The sequence below is a fragment of the Syngnathus acus genome, chromosome 9 (assembly GCF_901709675.1).
Source record: "Syngnathus acus chromosome 9, fSynAcu1.2, whole genome shotgun sequence".
In the NCBI taxonomy this organism is placed as follows: domain Eukaryota; kingdom Metazoa; phylum Chordata; class Actinopteri; order Syngnathiformes; family Syngnathidae; genus Syngnathus; species Syngnathus acus.
In genome coordinates, this window is record NC_051094.1 from 10508246 (window position 1) to 10528077 (window position 19832).

The following is a 19832-nucleotide window of genomic DNA, read 5'->3' on the forward strand; positions in this document are numbered from 1 at the left end:
AGCCATTTTATGGTATTTTTATTGTACAATATGTGAGCAATAAGCCAGCTGACTTTAGTTTGAAAAAAATACATTATATGCCTCGTTTGAATATATTGGCCTTAAAATACGATACATTTAATGATTAATTTGAATGATTAGTATTCCCAGCAATAAACAGGGGTTCAATGTATTGAACTTCAGATTATTGAAACTCTTTTTGTAAAAACAAACATGAATTAAGGCCCTGGTGTCCATTGAAGATTTCAAATTGTGTCAATTGCTACAGTTCCTAGTCTTCTTACCTAAGGTCTTGGCCACATCCAAGTCCTGCTGCATGTAGCCTGTGCTCTTCTCGGTATTGCCCAGGGACCAGTGGGCGCTGCTGAGAGCTGAGAAGACAGAACCGCGCAGCTTGAGGCTGCAAGTGCCGATCTTCAAAGCTGCTTCGAGAACTACAACAGAAGCTGTGTGGTGTCCAGCTGTCAGCAGCTCCTGGCCGATCACAGACACCACCACAAAAGGACTCTTGTCCAGCTTCATCTTTTGCAGCTGTTGATAAGTTGGCTCTAGAGACTCTGCAGGAGGAACAAGAGTGAGACCGGGATTAGATGCAGAATATGAAACGACCAAGATATAACCTTTTGCTGAGATGCTGATTGACAACAATATCTGGCTTTGTTACTGCTCTGGCAACTTTGTTGAATGTTTATGCTCTGTGATGTTGCCTGAAGTCAAATATTTTATTCTCAGTGAGTGTCTGACCATAAGCACAAGCACACTTTGTGTCTTCACCAAGGGAGAGCTTTCACTGACACTTGACCTAAATAATTTTCAAATGCCTCGAACTGCAAAGCCAGGCACGTTACAATAGTATTGCAAACAATAAAAATGAGGTTTGAACAATCGTAGGAATAAAGTAAATATGTGATAATGAGAGAATATAGCAGACTGAAGGAAAGTTGATGCACAAGTCGTAGGGGGCATAGCAATGCAGAGCAGAGACACACAAGGTGACCTTTGAAGAGGTTGAAAATTCACACAATGACATAAATCAATGGGGGGCCGCATGGGATTGGGGATTCACAACCCCTTCAGATTGCATGCCCTCTGGCAGACACCAGTATTGAACAAGCGGATCAGGGGTGGCTTGGAGGAACACAGCTTTTGTTTCAATTGCTTATGTATTGTGTTTGGAGGAAGATTCATCATGATGGTCACGCAATGTATAGGGCACCGCCACAATGGGGACTGGGCCAGCCCACAAATGGGGAAAATAAGATGCTTTTTCCCCCTTCTTTCTAATCATTAGCACTTCAACAGCCCGTTATTGCAACTCCTAATAGGCCTGCAAGTTTGTTGGGGAATTAGCAAAGATGGTAAATTTGACTGTCCTCTTCTATTTGATGGCCACACTGAAAATACTGAGATGGCTTTGAAAGCTCATGGGGTCTTCATTCATACAAATATGTGTTTTCAAATAAGTGAATTTGATACTCAAGAGTTCTAAAATGTTACTTTTTTGCACACAAGCAATTTTCAATGGTAATGGTAAGTAGTTGTTTCCTATGTGATTTCTTTTCTTTCAAATTTCAAACAGACTCAAAGATGACTTTTATTTTAAAATTTACTGTGTTCAGCAGTTCCATTGTAAATAGGCCAAAGTACGAAACATAGCGTTAGTCTTCCCATTGCATAACTATTTCCGCAATCCGCATCACTATTTCGAAGGAAAAAAGGCCTACTCAGGGTATTGGAACACACCCAACAATTCCTGGAACACCACAAAGATGCAGATTCACTTACACACTCATACACAATGCAATGAAGAGTCTGAAGAACATTACTGTTGATGTACTTGGCATAATGTCATGCTTACAGAGAGAGGTGGCATATAAAAAGCCATTCATGGATTGTAATTGCCTTTAGAAGTGACACAGAGAGCTGCATCATAAATTAAACATGGAGAGAATCCTTTAGGGGGAAAATTGGTGTCATGGCTGCTGCATTCGTGAACGCTGCTAGTTATGACTAGCCCTGTGTGTATTGTTTCTCACACAGGTGCTAAAACACCACACGCGTGAACACAAGCAGTCAAATGCTAAAGCTTTACAACCTTCATAAAGACAATTCTGTTGAAAATTAGCATTATGTATACTACATATAGTACTGCATAAGAGCAAAACAGACAACATTGTTGCATCTCAAATCATGAGAAAAAAGGAGAGAGAAACTGGGGGCAACATGCCAGCTCAAGAAGAAGAAATTATCCAGGACTGTTAATTCTTTCAGAAAGATTTATTTTGATGACTGTAACCAATTGTGTGGTATCGCGCAGGCTCATCTATGAAAATTAGGTTATCACTGATATATTACTGTTATCTCAAGGTGATTGTTTTAGGCAAATGAAAATCAGTGCAGTGAGACAAAGGGATCACTAACACCGCAAAGCCGAGATGGTGGCGATTTCTCACGAGCCCAATTAACAAAGAATGGAAACCTTGTCGAAATCTCACAAGGATGTTTAACTCAGCTCAATTATGCGGTGTAGAAAAAGGTGGCAGAAATTATTTTCACTCAATTCGTCAGGATGGGAAGGCAAAAGAAAAACTTCCAATTAAAATTATGCCCCACCCACTTTAGACTTTTAAAAAGGTTTACACATTGAATGAATGAAAAGAATATGAACGATTTATTTTTTCATTTACTAAAAGTTCATAAGAGCCGAGATGAAGAACAGCATCTTCCTTTTATTAGACCATCTTTGGAAAGTAATTTGACTTGATTAGAATTTCTATAAAATTGAGATTCATGAGTAATTCTGATCTGTTTGTGATTAATAAAAAAAAAAGAAAAGATGTATTGGAATGAAAACATAAGAATGTGGCACTTAAATTCTTTATATGTAATTTGGAAACTTCTAAACCCGTTTAGGATGGTGACTATTTGATCAGTTCTGATGCCCCCGTTCAGTTTGAATTTGACTTAAGGCGACTGGACTGGAAGAAAAAACACCGCAGCATCCGCTTAAAAGACAATCATTTATCATAGCAAACGATAGAGGCAGTGGGTGGTGGTGGTGCCATGATGTGAAACATTCTTGTGACGGTTAATCTGGAGGGATCTTCTGTGTGGAAAAGACCCAAATTCCAGAGAAGCTGTGAAGATGTGTAAAACGCAAATCAGGACCGAATCATGACACTCAACTGCTTCCAATTAACCTGTTCATCTGTGAAATGTTCCAAACAGGTGTTTTTCCAGCATTCCTCAACTTTTCTAGCCTTTTGTTGCCCCTGTCGCTGCTTTTGTTGGAAAGTGTTACATTTCATCAATTTCAAAATGAGATTAATTAAAATCATCAGTTTGAACATTAAATGACTGTAGTGTGCAATTACTATTACTATTATTATTATTATGTTCTTTTTTTACTTATATATTTTAAACAAAGTTGCAACTTCAATGGAATTTCAGGGGAGCAACACTTGCTTTATCTGTCAATGGGCCTCTTTCAACATTTCTGGCCCTATAAATGAAAAGCGTCACCCACACAATTCTAGCCTTACTCTAGCATTGTGATGGCCAACAGCTCATTCTATGTTCCACATGGAAACATCATAAGGAGGAGAAAAATCTGCTACAACGATCAGAAAGGAATTGGAGGTGAGAGCCCTACTTTCCACTTGCGTGCGATTTCTTTGTTGTGGAAAATACTGGATGAGTCACATGATAGCGCAACAGCTGCTTGCATCTGGTACAATGAGCAGAGACCTTGATCCACACAAGGCCTGCGTGACAGAGAGAATGGGCTGAATTATAGATGACACATTGGTGTGAAACACATATGATGTTAAGTGTAACCAAAGAAAGTTTTAATCAACTCAGCCCATATGGAGTCCTTGAAAAATGTCTTGATGAATATCACTGATTCAAGTTGTTTTTAAATCCTTTGAGGAAGCTACAACTACAACATAATGGCATCTACAAAAAGACTAAAAAGATGCACAGTGCATTCCAAACACTTTCAGAATAAAAAATAAATGAAAAAAAAAAAGCAGCTCTTTCTTGTCCAAATACAAACAACCTAGTTAAAATGCAGTGGAGACGAGAGAGTGTAGCTGTGTTTAAACTTACAACTGCTTTGAATGATTAAACGATTAAAGCGTAGTACAACTTTCATGTTGAATTAAAAATGAGTTCCAAGCCAAAGGAATAAATTATGGCTAATGCATTAAAGCCAATTCACCAATGTCTACAAGCGGCACGTTTTGATATTCGATTATACTGAGTGCTTTTCAAATAAGTAGTTGCAAAGTTTTAATTTTTTTTTCATTCCAGTCAAAATGCATGTAATATCCTGGGATTAAGGCAGGATATGGTGCTACTCACAATCTTTCACATACTAGCAGACGTTTGCCAACCAACATTGGTTATCCTCCCTGTTTACAGGGCTAACATTGATTAAAGTCCCGGTGTGCCGGCGGTCTCTCTGAGAGGATCACTGCTCTTAATCCTTCAACCTAGCAAACATCTCTTCAACACACCTTGGATGGGTTCCTTAGCTGGACGCGCCAAACTGCGGGGAATACGATAAACAATTAAGAGATTAAAAGGCCCTGGTCCCCCCTACAGGGAGGACTCATTCCTGTCCATGGGCCTCCAATCTGGGCTTGCACCCAAGCTGTTTTCTTGTTTTGGTTCCAGTTATGAGCGTACTTGTACTTGACGTCCCTCAAATTTATTCACTTAATAGTCTCTAAATGCCTTCCTTGCAAAACAAAAAAACGCTAAAACTGAGGAAAATAATCTTACGAAAAAAAATTCATGCCACTGATCTCCTGGTTGAATTTCCATTTTGAGTGTTTAAACAAGGTCCCAGATAGAAACAGCTGCTGTTTACAGTTGAATTTGGAAGAGGGGATGCTGGTGCACTCAGTCCACATAGATCTGAAGCATATTAAATTCCACTGCAGTGGTCATCTGAAGTGGAACCATTGCCAGGTTTGTTTAGAGCCTCATTAGACTGCCTCACGCTGATTACTCATGCACAGTTAGGTCAGTGCAGTTGGATGATAATGATGCATAAACAGAAAGCACACAGTTTAGTCTAAATCTCGGCTTGAGCACACTATTTATAAATCCACTCAGCTCTAGGGAAACTGCTTTGTCAGGGCCAGGCACACACAATGGCATTAGTGTTGGATCTTCGTTAAGATAGCGGGCTATCTGCGAGAGGGATCAGATTGACAATAAGGTACGCTGAAAATGCAGGCATCGGGCCTAAGAGACGGGGGGGGAAGTACATGACACCACCAGTCAGTCCTTAGACAGATAGAGCCGGCCTTCCCTCACAATGAGTAAATAGTGACAGGGAAAGTCAGCCAAACATGCTTATTGACTGACACAATAGGGGGATAATCGCAGACATTTTGGCACCCGTGGGACAAAATCTATGGAGATGGCCAGACAGACCGACAGGTTCCTTCAGCGCACGTAGACATCGACTGACATACACCTGCATACATAAACAACATGATAATGAGGTTCTTACCCCGAAGAGGAGATTTCATGGCAGCTTCGACCATGCCCACCAGAAGCTGAAGGCTCTTGGGATCTTGGGCCAGCCCGGAGGCAAATGCGGCCAGTGCGTCGGCATGGCGACCAAGGTACTGAAGGGCAACACCCTGTCGGAAGTATGCCTGTTGAGAGAGATAGTTGACAAACTTTAGTCATGGCAGGAAATATTAGAAACTTTTGTTTTACCCAATGCACTCCTTGCACATTTTCTTTATAAACCATATAAGCAGTTATCAAGCGCTATTATTCAGCTTTTATTATACTGACTCATTTCACGGAGCTTTCTGGGTGCTTTCTCGGGAACGATTATTATTTTAGCTTTCTAAATGCGCTTTTTTTCTAGTAGCAAGGACAGGCACATAACCATAGCAGTGATAAAACTGTGACTGTGCCACATAAAAAAAAAGGGTAAGGGAAAGAAAAAAGGGAATGGCCTATGGTCCAATGAAAAATGTTCATAAACAGCAAAGAGTGAACGTTCCCTTTCTCAGAGCATACTTGTAAAATGACAACACATTCTGTATTTTTTGCTTTGGTGCCATAAACAAGGATATTTGATTTGGTTCTTGAATCAGAAAGAAATTACCTGCATTTGTCATTTAGTCACAGTGTTGACAGAATAATAATTCAGGACCATATAAACTGCTTGACGGGCTGGAGTTTTTTTTAACAGCATAGCTCTACCACATGATGGAATATCTTGTTTTCATGAGAATTGTACACGCTTTGACCAAAAAAGTCACACGATTTAATAAGTTAACTTTATGATCTCATTTATCAAAATAATATGCCCAACTCCCACCTTAGCTTTGATATTATGTCAAAATATATCAATTTAATGAGAAAACCAAGGAGTGACATGTTCACGGCACATTTTCGGAGTTACGACAGGATTTGCAGCTCATGTTGAGGAACATTTTACAGCTCGTACATAAAATAGTCATTTTTGAGGGATCACATTGCGTCATTAACAGAAACCAGTTCACGTCCTCGGCCAAGTGAGTCTTTATACAAGATTCTGATTGAGTTTACCAACAGTAGCACGCAGCAAGTGAATTTCATCCAACTGTGTCTTTTCAAGCCAAGCCACTAAATCCTACCAAAAGCCAGCAAACTGTCTCTGTAAAAAGTCCTGGAAGCACAATGTTACAGCAGTAAAATGAGAAATGGGCTGTACATTACGCCATAGGATTCGAACTACCATGACGGCGGGAGTTCTACGTTTTCCCTTATGGGTGTTTTTGAATGTTTGAGCTCGCTTGTGACGACAGTGAACAACAATCTGGCAATGTCCGTCAATGCAACAGCTCCAAAAGTGGCACAAAGGATAATTTGCTATTAGCATCTAGGAAGTGTTTTCATTAGTCTTTACAAGCTTCTCTGTTAGAAAGGTAGAAAGCCTGCAAATGAAAGGGGCCGGAGGGACAAACAAAAATGAGACAGGACATTGAATTTAGAGACCAGTAATTAATTTTGCTTCCATCTCAGCAGCTCCTCGCTCTCCCGCTGCCCACTGACTACCAATGTGTCCATAACTACGACAATTAAATCTCCCCTGTCTTGCATCACAACTCTATTGAAAACAGTCAAACAACAAAAATGTGATTCAGAGTACTAATCTTTGCCCTAACTCTGTTCTTATAGGGGGGGGCGGACGAGGTAGCCGCTCAATAATAATTGCATTTGGTGGCGGTGGAGTTTGGGCAGGACACACTGGTGAGAGCACAGAGGCCAACAAATGTTCCGCCCAGGGGAACAAAAGACATTTAAAAGCACTTCTCTCTTTGATTAGATTTAGCCAACAATATGCGCTCCAAGAGGTCTTTGCCTTTATTCTCTCAAGTGGCGTACCCTGACTGGCAAAGAAAAAAGATGCATAAAATAAGGCTTGCTTCAAACAAAAATTGGCATCCTTTTGATTTCCCCTGCGCGCTGCTACAGACAGTTAAAGAGAATCCAGAAAAAGGAGAGTGCATTAGAATATTGCAAACACAAGCACAATGAATGCATAAGTGAAACAGCCGCCGCAAAATATGACAGAACCAATGTGCCGTATAGCCGTGTAAGATTTGTTTTTTCTTTCATTAATCTCTCACTGCCTTCAACTATCAAGCAGCTCCACTGACATGCGCAAACACAATATGACTTGCACTGTGTTGTCAAGGCACTTCAAGCAGGCTCTCTTATGAAACACATTTCTTTGAATTAACTTGCATTAAAATGTGTGTATATCAATTTCGAGAGGAAAAATTGAAGACTAAAAGTGGCACATTCAAGTGAAGGTTTTAGAGCAGTAAAACGTAACCGTTCAAAAAGTGGCCATTGTTGAAAAATTGATTGACATAACAAAATTGCCTGAAAATGACAATGCGGGGAACCAAGAAGGGAGTGTTGCAGTTTGTCATGCTTCAATTTGCTCTTTTGCTGCTTCCTCCACATTGTCCTCATTTTGGCAGTTGGCACACTGAATTTACCTCACGAGCGGCCTTCCAGTAAATGTTAGAGCCATCTGGCAACTCCTCTGACTTCCTGCAGTGGAAAATCACCTAAATAGTACAAAGTAAAAGAACAAAGCTACTGAAATACCACCGCCAGACTGGTAATGTTATTTAAAAAAAAAAAAAAGGGGGAGGTGTGGTCTATATATTAGCCTTGCACAACCTTCTTTTAAATTTATGCTTAACAGGATCTTTTCTAAAAACACAGCAGCTTCGAGGTGTTTCTACGACGATTAGCACAGTTAGCTCTTGGCCAGACAGAGAGAGAGACAGCATAGGAGAAGAGAGCTTTGCCCTTTGAACACTAATATTCAGGTCCTCCAGTCAAAAACAATCTCCCCAAACTGCATGCAAATTTAGACTCTCTGGGGGCCCAATCCCCACAGATTACAGGCGCCTCCTAAAATGCATGTGTTGTGCATTTTGTGCAGTGGAACATTCACCATAGGAGGCTGGAGATAACGCAGAAGCTCTACGCCGTATAAGCTGAAAGCTTTTGAACCACCGTGCTTCTCAGCTTTGCCTGTTTAAGGTATCAATGTGTTAATGACAGAAGAGTGGAACCAACGGCAAGGTTTGCCACCCGTGGGTAAAATTCGTGAATGCTTTTGCACGTGTGTGTGAGAGAAAAAGAGACAGATAGAGAGCAAGAGCGAGAGCGAGAGAGCCTCAAGAAGATATACAAATAAGAGGGCTGATAAAAGCTTTTTTTGTTTCTCAAGCCTTTTAATATTTTATGAATCCTTGTTTGATGTACTTTTAAATATTCATGTCTTTATGCTTAGGAGGAAGAAGGAAATGATGCAAAAGGAGAAGTAATTCACTAAGTAACACTGTGACACAAAAGAGTGCAAAAAAAAAAAAAAAAAGAACTACGTAGCACAGTCACATATGTGCCCATTCCATTTTATAACATACACTTGAACATGAATAAAATTTCTTCAGCACTGTTGTTCAGAATGAAGCCCACATTTTGAGCAGCTGAACTGAAAGTTGACAAGATTAAGTTGGGAAGTTTCACGCAAGACAAGTTCTTAGAGGATTTTTTTTTCTATTAACAGATTAATGCCTCACTGACTTCTTGGGATCATTTGAGGAGACTAGAGCCAAAGTGGTGTCTTCAGCGCTCAAAGCATGCCTGTAAGTGATTGCACTCGTTTATCCCTCAGTGTCAAACACATTTAATAAGGTAAATATTGATCATGTTGTGTGTTTGGGCATTATCTAAATGCTTGGAAAAAAAAGTGCCTTCCTGAGAATAGAATTAGGAATGTCAAATTACGTTAATTAAGCAAAATTAATTACAGTCAATGACAGCGTTATGTTTTTTTTTAATCGGTTAAATGTGATTTTTAATCTCTACATTTACAGTTTCTAAATGCTGATGAGATCCATTTTTACATGTTGGGTCTTCTTTGTACATGATTTGTTGGAGGGTTGAAAACAATGTTCAATCACCCCATGAAGAGGACACTGATTGGCTGCCATTGTTTTTTCCCTAAACTGATAAACTGCTTATTTCGGTGAGATTCATCATGTCTTCGTGATCATAAGCAAATTCTTTTGTCCAGACATTAAAAATCTTAAGGTGTTACCTGCTGACATTTTCGACTGATTCTCCAGTCTTCCTCAGAGCCGTCACGGCCTTAACATCTTAAATTTTTTTATTGTCTGAACAAAAGAATTTGCTTATATGATAAACTGCTATTGTAGTTGGGAAGGAAAGTTGAGGAGTGATGAGGAGCAGAGAAAAGACGTGAATGTGAGAGTTGTCCATCCGGTGAACAGTAAATTTAAGTTTAAAAATTACCTTGACGGCACCACTGATAAAGGTAGAGTAATATACCGTCTTGGTATGGAGTTTGCTTAACACGTAAGCAGCTCAAGTTTAGCCTACCATATAAATGCAACGCACCCAGCCGCGACTGCAAATGACAGCAGCAAAGACATTAAAAATATAGTGAGCAATAACAAAGCTCTTTGCCAAACTAAACTCAAGAACACCCTGCCTGCGGATGAGTAAGTCTGCGACCGACAGGCTGACGAATGTTCTTGCCAAGACGCAAGTGGATGGCGATGAACTTCAAATAACTCCAGATCATGATTCATTTACCTCTAAATGTTTCTAATCTCTTGACGGCACTAAATATAATTTTCTGAAATGTCTTGGTCAGATCGTGAATTAATTTCGAGGCGTTCCATATTTCTTGTTCAACAACATATTTGAACATGGGTGTCTAAATACTTGCATTATAAAAATCCAAACTGGAATTACATTACTGGAACTGACATTTGAGGTTACCGATCACAGATGGATTTGTAAAATCAAAACTACCGTAATTTTCGGACTATAAGTCGCACCGGAGTATAAGTCGCACCAGCCATAAAATGCCCATAAAAGTGAAAAAAAAACATATATATGTATATAAGTCGCTCCTGAGTATAAGTCGCCCCCCCACCCAAACTATGAAAAAAACCCGCGACTTATAGTCCGAAAATTACGGTACAGTCCTGTCTTCTCTGTCTAAAGATACAGAGGAACCCCTGGCATGCAATAGGCAGCTTATGAACACTGTTCAGGCTTTGCGTATTACGTGATTGGTGGTAAGCAGTACAAGAGATGCTTTCAAACGTGGAACTCAATAGAAGTCACAGGAGGCAAGATTGTCCACCGTTATGGTGTGCTTAGCATTCACCTTCATCAGATGGTTTCCGACAACTCACAGGGCATTTGGAATTAGTGTGACAAATATCAATGGAACCCCTGCCAGCATCATAATGGAACCTGCCTCAACCATCAAATCCGTAGCACAGGCTACAAACTGTTTGCACACACACCGGCACACACACTCAGACAAACAAAAGCTGAAAGAAACGTCAATAAATCGTCAAAAATCCACCCAGCTGGAACAAACGTTGCTTGCACTCATCCTTCCACGCAGACCCCAGAACCTTGGGATAGGACTAATGATCCGACTGAACAAAGAAATTTCTCCCTGGACTTAGCTCCATTTCTTGGCAATGTTGCCTAGATTCCAAAGTGACCCAGAAAAAGTCATAATGGTTTCCACTGTCCAGTGCACATTTCTTTCACTGCCCTTTCAAGGTGTCACCGTGAATTTACACTGTACACAAAATAACACCTGCTTAATTTAATCCAAACATCTGACCATGACAAATTAGCGAGGAGAAACCTAGTAAAAAGTGGAAAAAGGAGTAACTGATGCTTTGGGCCTCCTGCCATTCAACGTGACAGAGTGAGTGCCACAATGGAGCCTGTTCATAATTAAATCAATTTTCACAGCCAAGTCTGTGACTTTCTACCCACCTTCCAGCAGGTTCTGATCTTGTTCCCAAAAGAGTATAGAGGTCTGGGGTCAGTGGTCAGAATCTTCCTATTTACAGAGCCAAAACCGAAACTTTCATCTTGGTGCATTAACGGTGCATTTGTGAGCCAACATATAAATCCCCAGACACCAAGCAGATAACCTCCCTACAGAATCCGACCGGCATAGTGATTTTTATGGGAGCACTTTCTTTGGGCAGTTAAGGGGATCAGGTCACTTTTTCGTCTGGTTTTGAGTTTCTTGGGCCAAAATATACACTTTTTTTGTCTTTATTCTGTTTATTCTGTTCTGGTGGTATCATGCCGGATTGAAAAAGGCAGAAGAAGAGGAATAATTGTTTTGCTGAAGGATATAATGAATGTATTGTCAATATTTCTGTATTTGTGTGTTTGTATTATTCAATCTTGCCAATGATGAACTCATCAGTTATTATAGTTATAGCTCTCAGATTTTATCAACAGGGGGACCACAGCTCAGTCCATGTTGACTTGAATGTGCTAAATTGGTCTGATGGGTTGCAGGTTAACATTTTACGTCAGACCAAAAAATGGAAGTTGGGACTAATTGCTGAGAAAAAGCAGAATGAACGAATGAATGAATGAATGCATGAATGAATGAATGAACATCATTTTACAAAATCATCTGGGGATGCCCGTTTGACAAAACACTGATTTTATGTTACAACATTACAGGTGGATGTTAAGCACTTATGGACATCAAATTGAGGCACCTTACAATCTGTAGGTAGAGGCAATAAAATATTTATGATCCATTGATGTATTGCACCCTGAGGGAGTTGTCCAGGCCGCTGATTGTGGTTCCATTCACGGCCCTTAATGAGCCCATTAGATTAGACAGCTTTAATGAGGGCAAATTAAACTGATCATTCTTTGTGGAGCTGGCAATTAAAGGGTAAATGTTTCATTATTCTGTGAAGAGGTGACAAAAACAGCCAGGTAAAAGACAGTATTCCTAGGACGGATTTGAGTGTTAGAGACATGGAGGTACTCTCTGAAAGCGCCCAGGCATCGATTAGCTGGCTCTCATCAAACTGGCAGTTAGTGCGGGACTTCAGATTGGAAAAGGTCACGGTTACATATGTGGAATCTGAGCTGAACACTCTGTATTCACTGCGTCTGTACCATGTGGCCCCCGGGATGCTCTCCAAAAATAATGACCAAATAACAAACATTTGAAGAAGGTCAGGGCCATGATTGTGAACGTGCCTCTTGGTGCACATGCATTTAGACAGTCAAAGTGAGACAGAGGCAAAATCGATCTTGCTCATTCATCACAAACAGATGAAACATCACGATAGCGACAAGATGTGAGGCCATTCAGTGACACTCAGTCACAATCCACTATTTGGTAGAAGGAATTCAATTTTCTTTCCGCCACATGACTGTCCACCATAACTGATGGTTGCACACAGGAAATACACCAGTGGAAAAGAGACAAATCAGCGATAAAGCAGCCATACGTCTTAAGCTTATAACACATTCATTTAGAAAAAACAAAAAAAACATGTCAAACTTTACCATGGTGATTTATAGCTCGATTTGTCACATGAATGGAGTTTGCATACTTGCATTCTTATTAGCATCTTAAGAGTCTGGAGGTATGAGACTAGTTCAACCGATTTCCATGCACCTTTGAACTCGTTTCCTGGTTCCGCTCAGCTTGAGCATTGCCCACCAACCCGACCGCTCCAGGGGCTGGTTATCAGCTAGAGTGGGCATTAATCAAGCAAAGGAGCTTTAATCTGTCAAGGCCAGCTGGTGAACCGAAAAAGAACGAACTTCAAGCAGCAGTAGATCTTTCAAGCGCAACAAGATTAAGGCAAGACATAGAAACTTTATTTAAAATTCACTGTTTGACTCACACGAGAACATTATAGAGGTGTGAGACTTGGAAAAAAACGTCGTCTGTATACTCTTGACCATAAGCGTCATTGATTCGTCACTGTGACGACGGAAAAGACTGCTTGGCCCTGGCGCTGTACTCTCCTCGCCTGAGGTAACACATCCTCCATCTTCATTTGTGCTCCCTTAGTTGGCTTTGACGGTCAGCTCGAGCATGGCTGAAAAATACCCTGCTCTTAGTAAACACTGGATGGGAACAAATGCTCTCAACATGGAAACTCATGAACCACCATTAGACATTAAGATTGGTAGTCATGTCTTACTGAGCCTCTCAAAGTACGACACTCGGAAAACATTATTACTTTTCAGTCTGATGGCTATAAATGCTTGAGTTCAAATATACATCACTAGCTTCATGAACGACTCTTATTCTGCATTTACGTGACATCAGAATAAGAAAAGTAGCGGTCTTTGCATGACTGGTTTATTCTTATTTCACCCACAACCTCAAAAGTGTGAGGCGGACATGCTAACAAGTCAGAACCAGATGGATACATGGGTGAGTAGATAGATTGGTAAACACTGTCGGACGGACGAATGAACGGATGGAGATAAGAGTTTTCAAAGACCCCTTGTTTGCATTGCAGGGATCCTAAATTCCCAGCAGCCAAAATATTTTCATCTATTTCCAGTTCATAACAAGTTAAACATCCACTGTTGGAGGTTTAGTTGACCAGGGTTTGGTAAAGTTGCTTGCACAGTTTGAATATCCCAAAAATTGAAAGTCTGCCATGTACACACTCTAATAGTCGCTCATTAGAAAAAGCCACCTGTCAATGTCAGCATTTGCTTTGGTTCTTTTGGTTAGTCCGGCCTGAACGGAGAGTTGCCTCATCAAACAAGAGTCAGCAACGTGGCTGACCTGTTTTGGAGCCTTATCCAGTGCTACCCTGCAAAACTTCAAAAGACACCCAGTTTGATGTTCCGGGGAGTGCTAATGAAAAGCCTGGCAAGTGGCTCACTGCTTTTTTCTTCTTCAAGTGTGGCATCATGGTTGGCTAAATGCAAACTGAACACAAAATAACGAGAGACAACTGCGGATAGAAAAGGACAATGCGTGGAAGGTTCACTGGTAAAGTGGCACAAAGGGTCAAATGAGTGGATGAGGGCTAAAGCAAAAGGAGAAACGTGTAGATAGGACAAAGGTTCAGCACATGAAGGAGCCAGTCCAATGCTGCTTGTTATTCCATCCTCATCGGCTGTATTTGTCTTCTCCCGTCCAGGCTATCAGAGCTCTTTATTGAGTCTGACCTGTTTCTCATTCTTGCCTACCAGTACACCAGCGGCATCCTTTTACTTGGGGTTGCTGGGCCGCTGCTTTGATTCGCTTGTGAATCCTGACATCTCCCAAGACAGGCCAAGATAAATGCACTTTAATTCACAACACACTCGATAGGGGGCTCATATTTCGTTAATTCCCTCTCCACCTCACCACTATATGAAGTCAATGCTGCACCAATTTAAGTGTGCAATGAATCCAATGCAGACAGGCGCCTCTACTTATCATATATATGACACGCTCTGGTACTTTGGCCCGCAAGGGAAATATCTCAACCAGAAGCAAAAATCACAATTATTGTGGACTAGTGTTGAGTTTCCTCATTAATGATGCCAGGTCTCCAAGCTTCTCAAACCCTGCGGAAAATTATTGGTCACTTGGGCGGCTGGGCTCAACAGTAGCGCAATTTACAGGAGTGAAATGTCATAACAAGAAAAAAGGAACAACCTCATTTCATGAATTAACAAGCAGCACTAATGCAAATTTTAGCAACAAGTGCCATTTAGACAGTAATCATGATCGTCAAGTCCCATAATACAGCAAATTGGCAGAGATCTACAGAAGGGAGTTGCCTGCCTTCGATAACACTGAATGCTTGTGTAGCACATCTGCACAGGCTCTGTGTTAGCTCATTAAACAGCAGGTTCCCTCAGCATTCTTTGGCCATCGCCGTGCATCATTATTTGTATCCGCCTTCTAATCAAGTTAACCGTAATTTTCTGGCTATGATATGGAGCTACATGCATGTGGTGTGATTCAAAGACCTGTTGAGCCATAACATGGACTGAACATGTCCACTTACACTACCGTTCAAAGGTTTGAGAACACCCAGACAATTGAATGTTTTCCATGAAAACAAACATAATTGCACAAGAGTTTTCAAGGGTTTTCAAATCATTCATTAGCCTTCTAACACAATTAACAATCACAATGGACCATTGCTGGAACTGGGCCTTTGAACACCTATTGCATCAAAAAGCAGACGTTTGCAGATAAAATAGTCATTTACCCCATTAACAATGAGTGTATTATTGATTAATGTAATGTTATCCTCGTTGAAAAATAGTGATTTGATTTTAAAAAATAAGGACTTTTCTAAGTGACTCACAACTTTTAAACGGTAGTGTACCAACCCTCATTTACGTGTGAAAGAAAAAAAATAATAATATGAAGTTGTGGCAACAAAGAGCAACAACATCTGTGAGTCATACTGTTGCTGGGAGTAATCAATGAGCCTGGCCGTGCCCAGTTAGTTATTGTTACAAAATGTATCCAGTTTCTCATTTCAGACAAATCCATATACAAAAATAGATTGTGTTATATGTGGCATATGATATTTAAAGCTGATGATCTGATCACACTTTTTTTTTTAACACAGAGCTATGACTGCTTTGACAAGACCGTTTCAGAGGGAGAAAAGGGACAGAGGGAAGAATAACATCTCAAAACAAAACCCAAGAGAGCAGGAGCATGAGTGTAGAAAATTGAGGGCCTGACTAGCTTAGGACCAGAGAGAGGTGAAAGTGGCTCTCATTTCATACTACACAGAGTTTGGCAATTGCTGGTGACAGGAGTTCGCACTGAGATGGGGAAGAGAGTGATCCAGACAAGCGAGACCCTGTTTGCTTTGTTAAAAGTAATTAATCACTGTGGCCACAGAGGAACGCTGCCTCTGAGAGTGACACAGTTCTACTGTATGTAGTCTGTGTGTAACCACATGTGAATTGAAGTACAGAGGCATGGCAAAGCATAGAATTCTGTCACATCCTAACGTCAGGAAGGAAGGAAGAAAGGAAGGAAGGAGAGAACACTGCACTCATTCACTTTCATACAAGACCTGTAATGTGATCCATCTTAAATGGGGCACATATGGAAAATTGGCCTTTAAATTATTTGTATACAAATAGTTGAGATTCTGAAATACCTGCACAATTAGCAAGCATGAAATTATACAATCAAGTAAATTTCATTCTAAATTGTCATGTCATAATTGGGAATAAACATTAAACAAGTACTGACTTGCCTTGTTGCACCACTTTAGCTTTGTTTCTGGGGTGGGGGGTAGAGACTCATTTGCAAAGCCACCAAATCGTCCTACATTTATTAGATACATTTCATGATTACCACAAAAATTGCAATCAAATTTCCAAAAGCTAAGGTTTAAATTGTTTCAGCAAAGACACATGCAGCTATGCTGTTCATACACCGAGACCAGCGGGAGCAACAGCCCACAGTCACACAGATGATCAATAACAGCATACACACAAAGACACACAATCACAGGGGGCTCCAGCAATCCCCCAGAACCTGGGGGTCTTACGGGAATGGGCGTCACTGGACGATGGCCAAATTGAATGTGAAATTATGTGTGGAGTAAAGAAGGCAAAGACATAGGGGTGGGGCAAGAGAATTCTATGGATGCTGTGTCGTGTCGTATTTCTCTCCCTAGGCAAGCGAGTTAGCAGGGCAGCAGCTGCAGCAGAGAGATGGTCCTGCTTAGAGAAAGCTCTCATTGAAGTGGTGACTGAGCAGCCGCAGGCCGAGACACTAATAGAAACAGAGGCTGAGGACCACTCGATGTCAGGGCAAGCTCCAAAAGGAATACTAAACCCTTCTTTGGTGTTAATGACTACTCTGGGCAACGGGTGGCAAAATATTTTGCAAATGAATGTGGACTAAATGAGTCCATGCACCTGGCAAATCTACTCTTCTTCATATCAAATTGTCAAGGGCACTTACATGTTTTGATGAATTTGCCGTATGCTAATTTACAAAAAGATTCTTTGCTTCTTCAGTTACATTGATAATTGATGTATTGTCAAAAGGTATTAAAATATTACAATAATATTGCATCTGTGATTCCCAATACCTAGGTTGAATGTGGTTAAAAAAACACAATCAAAATATAAATAAGGTGTCTGTGATAAAGGTTTGTGAAAAGGTCAAAGCCCCTCTCCAACCACGACCATATTGTGGGGCCATATAACTCACCTATCAAGCTCTCTATGGAGTGATGACCCCCATCATTGTAGACAACCCCACCAGCATCGTTTACTGAGCCAATAGCCCTGGGGCGCACACACACACACACACACACACACACACACACTCACTCACGCGCACGTGGGAGGATTCAGTCTCATACCTTATCATTAGATGCCACTGTCTGTGTGTGACTGATGCTCTATTACTCAAATACATCCCAGCCAAGGGTGAACATTAAATCATGCTTACTGTGATAATTATAAAATATGAGCAGAATATATCTTTCTATCATATCAACTTTGTCCACCTATAGCCTCAAAGTGCATGTCATTTGTCTTAAACTAAGGTCAAAGTTGTATAATTGTGTTCGCATTTGCCGATTCGCTGCTGAAGAATATGTGCTGAATATTTCCTCACTGGTTTCCCCAACATGAGCCTTACTGCATCATTTATCATGTTGTGGCATTACGATAGCACCCTGCACTCAGTCTAAACTTCTAGAGCTGTTTTACACATAAACTTTCTAATATCATTCAGTGATGGCTCATTACGCTGGCCTCTTTTCAAGCGTTTTTACTCTTGGGTGGGAGAAAAAAAAAACTTTACCCGCTACCATCCTTCATTCAGTGGTGCTAGATTAAGCATCCTATTTAAAAAATGTTTCAGCTGCTTTTTCCCCCTGGGCCTGCAGATGAAGAGCGCTTTGGAGAATACAGGCAGAATTTCATTCAACCTGAAGTGTCTCATGTTTCCCAAAGGGTGTCTCTTTGCCTCTGTCAGGGGTCTGAAAGCTAAACAACCCCCAAGGAGAAGGCCAAAGAGCCATTCATCTACTGTACAAACACGGTTAACAAAGCCTCGGTGCAGGGCTTTTTATAAAGCTAACCAAACAGATTGACTTGATTCAAACACTCTCCGAGAGTGTTTTGTTGAAGGAGTGATTGAACGACGTGTTAATGTACTGCAATAAACACAGCACACAGAAGACATATAAAGTGGGTTATAAACGTATCAAAGATAAAAATTATAATACAAAATATTGTATATGATAATACTAAAAAAAAGGCCAACTCAAATCTGCAAACTTATCTGATGATTTTTTTATGGTGTATACTGATAAACGATGATTATAGGATGAAATATTGCACAGGTATTTATGTAAGTCTGTCTGCGATGTGTGCATGGGGCGGCATGCAGAGTCGTCCTCCCCACTTATTAAGCCCGTTGCCTGGGGAAACTGCAGTAATTACGCAGCTCTTCACAACACCTTTTGGACTTTGAGCCAAATCCAATGGGTTGCTCCAAATGTCAGACACCTTAAATGGCAATTAAAAAACAATTCTCTCTCAGCAGATATTGTAATTTGGTTCTTATTCTACAATTAAAAGCAGCAAGGTAATATAACAATACAGTTATAGTATGTTCCCAACTGTGGATGCACCCAAGTTACAATTTGAGTCTAAATGCAAGAGTGAGCGTGAAACCATTTACCACAAAGTCTTCAAATTTGATTTTCTTCCTGAACAGCAGTGAGGGAAAGACTTTGAATTCTATGAAATTAGGGGATCCGTTCAACTTTGCATCCCTACTTTACTTGACCATGCAGGCTTTTGTTGTGAATGGCAATAACAAACGGATGAGGTCACACAAGCCAAAGACAACAAGGTTAGCATAGCTTTCCTGTCAAAGTCAAAGCTTATTAATTGAAAGTGGCTCACATTCTCCATTGTATGTCTACTGTTTACCTTTACAAAGCCCAATTAATAGACCCCTATCTATGTATGCATGTCACAATGACAGCTGCCATGTCCTCTGAACAGCCCCAATGCCCTTCCCCTTCAACCAAGAGATGACTACAACGAGTGCTCAGTGTTTATGTCACCTCTTAATTGCATTTCTTTCCACAATTGTAGAGGTATGCCTTTGTAAAGACACCTCAAGGAAGAAAAAGAAGGTCAGGCTGCCAATTTGGAGCTGACAGTTTGCACCGTCGCAGCAGCACTTAGTTTCGCTTGAGAAGAGAATAGAGAGCTGTTTCTCATCTATGGAACCAACTGAAAACAAAAGAGATAAGTGAAAGGGAAAAAACAACGAGGAAGACGAATCTCCCTCCTCTCTTTCTGTCTCATGACAACATGAATGGCGAGATAGTGGAAGAACAATTAGATGCTTCACTGTTAAAGTATTTCAACCCTACTTTGACTTTAAAAAGGTGCAGATGAGTTGTTTCAATAAATAAGAAGAAATT

At 40.6% G+C, this 19832-nt stretch overlaps 1 protein-coding gene across 3 annotated transcripts in view; it reads right to left on the bottom strand.

Moving 5' to 3' along the window:
- Positions 1-19832, bottom strand: part of LOC119126827 (tetratricopeptide repeat protein 28-like) — a 146744-nt gene that overhangs the window by 47346 nt on the left and 79566 nt on the right. For all 3 annotated transcript variants that reach the window (XM_037258274.1, XM_037258273.1, XM_037258275.1), the window contains 2 exons: positions 5528-5675; positions 285-557 (listed from right to left, as the gene is read on the bottom strand). In XM_037258274.1, the coding sequence (XP_037114169.1) occupies positions 285-557; positions 5528-5675 (421 nt within the window). The remainder of the gene's footprint in view (positions 1-284; positions 558-5527; positions 5676-19832) is intronic.